Below are 7971 nucleotides of genomic sequence, written 5' to 3' on the forward strand. Positions count from 1 at the left end.
TTTAACACTAGCTGTCTGCAATTAAAGTAAGTTTGAATCTTGCCAGGCTCAAGGTTGACTCAGCCTTCCATCCTTTCTAAGGTAGATAAATTGAGGACCCAGTTTGTGGGGGCAATAAACTGACTTTGTATAAAATATACCAAAGTATGAAGGCTATTGCTTAACGCACTGTAAGCCGCCCTGAGTCTCCGGAGAAGGGCAGCATATAAATCAATTTTTAATTTTTTTTTTAAATGTTACAGTGAAAAAAATGAAATAAAATGAAAAATGTGACTTAGACTAGTTCTCATACTTATAAGTGTTGCAGCAGCCCCATGATCATGTAATCAAAATTTGGGCACTTGCCAACTGGCATGTATGGTATTTATGATTGTAGCGCTCTGGGTTCAGGTGATCTCCATTTGTAAACTTCCAACAGTCGATGGGTAAGGGAGAGTCACTTAATTATATGTTTCAAAACTAGCGATTCACTTAACAACTGTGGCATAAATGTTTGCAAACTGGGATGTGACTGACTTAACTTGCTTAGCAAGGGAAATGTTGGGCTGAATTGTCGTAAATTGAGAACTACCTGTATTACTGTCCTTCCTGATGAATTATCAAAAGAATTGATTCCATTAAAAGGTTTTGTTGGCTGAAGGGAGCTGTTTGTTCCCCATGAGCAAATTAATGTCAAGCCTTTACATCTAAGCATTTAGCCAGGGAGTTTGAATCAGGATAAGGGATGGTCTGCATTTTCTGTGCTCTATGTACTGATTGGCAAGTAAATCACATTATTGCATTTGATTTCATTGTTATGCAGAAATATTCCAATGCCCCAATTTATATTCAGATGACATTAATTTCCCAAACGTGTAGTTTCTACTGCACTAGTTTTAATCCAGATAATTAGGAAATATTTGGAAATGTTAAAATGCAGGGTTTTGGAGGGCAAATAGTTGAACATATCAGCATTAGCAATTTATAAAATGTCTTGGCCTTGACATATAACACTGTATGCAGAAGACTAGCTCAAAGTTTGTAGTGGACTTGTGGCAGTCATACTTTTTAATCTTTACCAAAATCCTGAAAATGAATTTGCACTGTTTCTTGGCTGTGGATAGCAGAGATTCATCTGGTCTCACCATAAGAAATTAAATTACCAAGTTAAATATTCTTTCAAGTATAATTATAAAACAAGGAGAATGGTTGGTTCTGGCATGCATACAGTAAATTATAAGACATTCATAATTTTGCTGCTAACATCCTTATTTATAAATGACACCTTAAAGAGCCATAAGCTGCTTTGGGTAAAATCTTTTCTCTGAAAATATAATATTGCAAAATAAGCTGTCATTAGATAATTTATTAGTAGAGCATATGCAGTCTGCACATACATTAATGAACGCTTTCTGGAATTTTCATGAAGGCTGAATTTCATAAATTAGAATAGTTATCTCAAGTACGGATGGAATATTTTCAAGAAACTTTACTTATTATTATTACATTTGTATTCCTTACACTTTGATGTTGTCTTTATGCAATGCAGGATGGATTTGATTTAAATCGAGTCGATTTAAATCATGATTTAAATCACTAGTAAAAAGATTTGATTTAAATCAACTCGATTTAAATCATAATTTTTAAAGAGCAACTGTCATCTCTGCTACTCCTTTGACCCGCTGTTGACTCACCAATAGTCCTAGTGTTGCAGAATATACAGCCTTGTGCTACATAACTAAGCTCCATTTCATGCTGAATAAACTAAATTATTTATGTATCTTAAATAGAAAACTATCTTACAATAGATTTTTACCCCAAAAAGTTTTTTATTAAAATAAATTCAATAAAAATAAAAAAAATCTGATTTAAATAAAAAAAATCCGATTTTTTTGATTTTTTTAAAAAAATCATTGATTTTTATCCACCCTGATGCAATATATTCAGTCTGATTAGTTAGAAAAGCAGTTGGATTTACTTTCCTTTGTGGTGCATCTCTTAGTTTCAACAGCAAACTCACAAGTACCTTGCCCTGGCCTTGTTTTGGTCTTTTGGTCCCCTTTTTAGATTGTTGATTGTCACATTGCAACTTAACCTGGAAGGGAGGTGTAAGCAGTTAGCTACAAACCCTGGCACTAACTGCTTACACCTCCCTTCCAGGTTAAATTGCATATGACAATCAACAATCTAAAAAGGGGACAAAAAGACCAAGGCATCTCACCTAGATCAGCATAGATTTACTCCAAAATTGTTTACAATTTTGTAAACAACATGCCAATAGAAGAATGACAAAAAAGCTAAAAATAAGCAGCCCCAATCCATGAACCTCCCAGACAACTCCCAGCACACTGACGAGGGAAAGCCACTAGACTAGAATATAAACTGAGCAAACCCCATTTCTTAAGTAACACTAATGATGTTACCAAGATTCGGTAATGAAACACCTGCAAGATCACCAAGTTCGGAGAGAAGGAAGGGCTGCTTTGTTCAGGCCATTTTTTATGGTACTAAGGGATCCGAGCATGCGCATAAGACTTGACAAAAAATCCCTAGGTTGCAGGGGAAAAGGTTTGAGTGCGCTGGGAGGGAGCGCTCTCTGTGGTCCAGGCTCTGGGAGGCCGGGGGAACCTCTGCGGGAAGCGACTTGCAGCTGCTCTTCTCAGCCTCAGAAGCCCTGAGGGAGCGGAGCCCCCCTTCTCCCCCCCCCCCGAAACCGGGAAAGGGTCGGGGGGATCGGCAGGTGACCGAAGGCGGCCTCGGAAGGAGTTTCCCCCCTCCCCCCAGTTCGGACTGCGCTGAAGCCGGAGACCGAATGGAAACCCGGGGGTCTCTGCGGGCGGGAGCAGCAGCGGTCCTTCAGGCGGGGAGCGGCTGCTGCGGGGAGTCCGGCGAGGAACCCAGCAGCTCCGAGGCTGAGCGCTGGCGCTTCCGCAGCTGCGGCTCCCAGGGGGCCGAGGGGCCCCGGGCGCTTTGCAGCCGCCTGTACGAGCTGTGCCGGGGGTGGCTGCGGCCCGAGCGGAGCAGCAAAGCCGAGATGCTGGACCTGGTGGTACTGGAGCAGCTGCTGCCCCCGGAGCTGGCGGGCTGGCTGAGGGAGTGCGGGGCGGAGAGCTGCGCCCAGGCGGTGGCCCTATGCTGGGTGGAGAATTCTGGGACTTGAAGTCCACAAATCTTAAGGCTGCCAAGTTTGGGGACCTCTGCTTTAATGCATGAATGAAGATTTGTTCCATTTCAGCCTATATTCTTCAAACTACTCATTCTCATTAACGACATAGTAAATCTCACTTTAAAAGTCTTACTTGCCTGGTTGTCTTATTTATAAACAGTCACTGGGAACATATATCTAGGGAACATATGTTGGTATGGTGTAAAGAATCTGTGTGAATGGCCTTAGGATAATGGGTGAAAAGCCAGACTGGATAATCATTGTGTAAGAGGTATCTCAGTTCCCATAAGGAGACTAGATGTGCATCTTCCTGACAAAACCATCACCATCTTCAGTATTCATCCCAAGGTCTGTACCTGAATTGCCAGGCTGATGGCTTCCACACTGCAAGAGGCATGGGGAAGCCAAAACAAATAGAAGGGAAGATTGAAGGGAAGATTCCCATTCAAATTACAGGTTGTTAAATCTAAAGGAAAAGATTCCTGGAGGAAGAAATAGAACAGGCATAGCTACATCTGCAAAGGAGGAAAGGCCACAGCTATTGAAACAGGGAGAAGATAAGCAAGTCCTGATCACAATGAAAAGAGGAAATAGAGCAGTGGTTCTCAACCTTCCTAATGCTGTGACCCTTTAATACAGTTCCTCATGTGGTGACCCCCAACCATAAAATTATTGCTAAGACCATTGAAAATATGTGTTTTCTGATGGTCTTAGGCGACCCCTGTGAAAGGGTCATTCGACCCCCAAAGGGGTCCCGACCCACAGGTTGAGAACCACTGAAATAGAGGCAATGAAGCATTTCATAAAAATGGCAGACTATTTACCCCAAAATAGCATCTACCTTCAAATAAGATTCACTGACTTGTCTTTGACTTGGGTTGAGGAATTCCAAAGATAAGGCATGAGAAGTAACATGGTTACACAGTCCTTTGAGTGGATAATAAACTACACTTCTCTTCCAGATGCAGGAGCTGTTCACAGGAGAGATCTCAGCAGAGCTCCAAGAAAGAGGAAATCAATGCAATCCTTCTCAAGAGTTGCTTTTCAGGAGGATCCAACTTGGGGCACTACAGCAGGTAACTGGTTTCTTCTGAGAGCAGCAGAGTTTAAACTCCCTCTTTTCATGAGCTGCTTCTGCAGTGTAGTCAGATGCTGAGTCTATGTGTAGTTGAACACAGTGTTGCCCCTTCCCCGAATTTGCCTCATTCATTCAAGATAATTTTGGAGATAAAACAAGAGAAAATTCACAGCCTGAGCGGCTTTGTATTGGCAGTATAATTCATTTAATACATCTTAATACTTCACAGAGGACTGTGAGAAGCCATTTTTTAAAAAATAATTGCATGAATTGAAACTATTGGAATTTCATAACTGCTTCAGAAATATTTTGCCTTTAGGACAGATTTTTCCATGAAAAAGCCTCAAATTCAACACTAAATGACTGTATCAGTAAGAATGTTTTTCAAGTGCCTTCAGATTTTAAGGATTATTTCTAACATTTTGAAATAAGGTAGAGAAGAAATTCCTACGGTAGTAGTTGTGTTCTGTTTTGTAAAGAATGTAGACTTTTCTCCTGAAGTCAATGATCCAGTGGCTTCTGTTCCCCAAATCCTTGCTGACTTATTCCAACCCAGCATGAGGCTCTCCAAGGAGTGCTGTTGCCATTCAAACACATCTTTAGTGCGCTTAGAGCATCAGTTAGCAGTTTCTTTCCTATAAGACTGCTCATTATGTTTCTTGCAAAGCTGTTTTGTGCACTAAGAGAGAAAAATGCACAAGTCTTTTCTGGGATTGTCTATTAAAGAACATTCTCATTCTAGGGCTCTGATCCCTTTGAGGAGATCACTGTGGATTTCACAGAAGAGGAGTGGGAACTACTGGATTCCGGCCAGAGAACCTTGTGTAGAGAAGTCACGTTGGATGCTTTTAGGAATATGTCTGCCCTGGGTAAGGCCCGACTGTGCTCAGGTTCCATTAATTGGGGAATGTTTTTCCAGTGAGGTAAACAGGAAAGTTACTTGCAGTCAGGTTGCTTAAGGTGATCGTCTCTCCTTAAAATCTTGTTAGAAATGCTCATGTTAGATTTGGGAAATGCCCCAGATTGTCTAATCAACAGCAAAGTCTAAATGTGATTCCCAGCTGAAAAATCTCTTGGATATCATCAGAATTTCCTAGCTAATAATTTTCACCCATCTCTGAGCTGAATTCATGGCTGATGCCATATACCCAATGCAGTTGGGTATGTTTTCCAGAGGAGAAGCCCCTTCCTTAACAGCTGGATTTTTTCACATAATTTGATTAAGGATTATCCTCAAAAGATAAAAACATGTACAAACGCAATACAAAATATATGAAAAGGAAAGAAATTTAGATAATGCAGAAACACCCTCTTATGGGTCTGTGTATGTGTGTGTTTATGAAAGAAATTTCCACTTGTATCTCCCACATGTATGTTCAACATTAAAACTCATCACTGTCTTTTAAAATACAACCAAAATACCTCTTCATTCCATATGTCACCCACTATTCTATAAACTATAAAGCCTACATTTACGGTTCAGAGCATGATGGAACCCACAACTTTTATCTGATTGCAAGTGATTGCAGAAATGACAGGTTTTGCTGACTCTTAAAATAATTGGCTGTGTAAAGTACATAAGGACAATCTCCAGTTCTTTCTTCTAGAAAAAAAAACCAACAGTCCAAGCCTGACATCCACCTGCCAATTTCGGCAAAATCCCCTACAGGAAAAATGGGTGTGTCGGTTCTCCTCCACCTACAAGATGTTATCTCCCCTTCCCTCACAGTTTTAAATTTTCTTTTTTCCATGCAGGTGATCTGATGGAAAAGGAGAAGCAGGGGAGATCAATGCTGCTGCATACATTAAACTATGAAGTAGAAGTGATGTTTGACCATCAAGGGAATCCAGAAACACAAGAAAGAAGCCACTCAGAAGATGGAGAGGAAAAGATCTCCACATCTCATTCCTTTTCTCTTATTTTACCTAAGAACCTTTTCTGGAAACACAAACCACATACCATTGTAAAATTGGGGAAGGTTTCCAGGCTGAACAGAAAGGCTAAAATATGCACAAAGTATGGAAATAACTTTAGTAGTAAGACTAGTCTTAACGGCCATCAAAGGATCCACACAGGAGAGAGAATTTACAAATGCCTGGATTATGGAAAGAGCTTTTTTGACAATAAAGTCCTTACTCATCATCAATGGATTCATACAGGGGATAAACCGTATAAATGCTTGGAATGTGGAAAAAGCTTCCATTTAAGGAGTAGTATTAATCGCCATGAGAGGATCCACAGAGGGGAGAAAAAATATAGGTACAACAAGTGTGGGAAGAGATTCTTTTACTATCCATAAAAGGATCCACATTGGGGAGAGACCGTATAAATGCCTGGAGTGTGGAAAGAGCTTTTGTGACAAGGTTCTTACTCGTCACCAATGGATTCACACACGGGATAAACCATATAAATTGAGTGTGGAAAGAGTTTTATTCATAAAGGACAACTTAATTCTCATAAAAGGGTGCACACGGGAGAAACTCTATAAATGCAGCGTGTGGAAAGAGCTTCCGCTTGAAAAGTTATCTGAACTACCACAGAATCCACAGAGGGGAGAATCCACAGAGGGGAGAAAAAACATTCCTGCAGCGAGTGTGGAAGGAGATTCTTAGAAAAAAGAAATCTTACTATCCATCAAAGGATCCACACAGGGATATATTCAGAAAGAATATTTTACTATTCATGAAAGAATCCATACAGGAGAGAAACTATATAAATGCACAGAGTGTGGAAAATACTTTCATAGCAAGCGTAGTCTTTAATTGCCATCAAAGGAGCCACATGGCTGAGAAACCATATAGTTGTGAGGACTGTGGAAAGGCCTTTGATTTAATAGGAAAACTTAATTCTCATAAAAGGATTCACACAGGAGAAAAACCCTATAAATGCACAGAGTGTGGAAAGAGCTTTACTCAGAAACGACTACTTAATTCTCATCAAAGGCTCCACTCAGGAGAGGGACTGTATAAATGCACAGAGTGTGGAAAAAGCTTCAGTACAAACTCTTATATGGCTCGACATTTAAAGATTCACACAGGAGATAAACCATATAAATGCCTGGAGTGTGGAAAGAGCTTTATTCAGAAAGGACAACTTAATTCTCATAAAAGAATCCACACGGGAGAAACCATATGAATGCCTGGAATGTAGAAAGTGCTTTGTTCAGAAAGGACAACTTAATTATCATAAAAGAATCCACACGGGAGAAATCATATAAATGCACAGAGTGTGGAAAGAGCTTTTGTTTCAAAAGTTCTCTTAATTGCCATGAGAGGATCCACACAGGAGAGAAACAACATTGCTGTGGGAAGTGTGGAAAGAGATTCATTGAGAAGGGAGCCCTTACTATCCATCAGAGGATCCACATCATACAAATGCCTGGAATGTAGAAACGGATACTAAGAAAGGACAACTTAATTCTCATAAAAGAATCCATACTATGGAGACACTATACATGGTAGGCTTTGACTTACAACCATTCATTTAGTGACTGTTCAAAGTTGCAATGAAAAAAATGAAAATATTGTAAAATGAAAAAAAGTTACTTAGATCCGTTTATAAACTTTGCCGCATCCCCATGATCACATGATCAAAATTTAGGCACTTGGCAACTGGCATGCATTCATGATGGATCCCAGTGTTAATGTGACCTCCATTTCTAAACTTCCAAGTAACACAGTCAATGACACAAAGCAGATTCGCTTAACAACTATACGTTCACTTAAGAACTGCATTGATTTGCTTAAC

General features: G+C 40.1%; 1 protein-coding gene across 1 annotated transcript; it reads left to right on the top strand.

Annotated features, from left to right (window-relative positions):
- The first annotated feature begins 2791 nt into the window (after window positions 1–2791).
- Window positions 2792–7613, top strand: LOC139309884 (zinc finger protein 93-like). The gene is given in 12 exon segments (XM_070934076.1): window positions 2792–3118; window positions 4108–4221; window positions 4966–5092; window positions 5979–6510; window positions 6512–6630; window positions 6633–6718; window positions 6721–6765; window positions 6767–6882; window positions 6884–6983; window positions 6985–7349; window positions 7351–7431; window positions 7433–7613. Coding segments are annotated over 12 exon segments (2193 nt in total).
- The last annotated feature ends 358 nt before the right edge of the window (window positions 7614–7971 follow it).

The sequence above is a fragment of the Pituophis catenifer genome, unplaced genomic scaffold, assembly GCF_029215685.1.
Source record: "Pituophis catenifer annectens isolate HBS135680 unplaced genomic scaffold, rPitCat1.0.hap2 SCAF_2, whole genome shotgun sequence".
Taxonomy (NCBI): Eukaryota; Metazoa; Chordata; class Lepidosauria; order Squamata; family Colubridae; genus Pituophis; species Pituophis catenifer.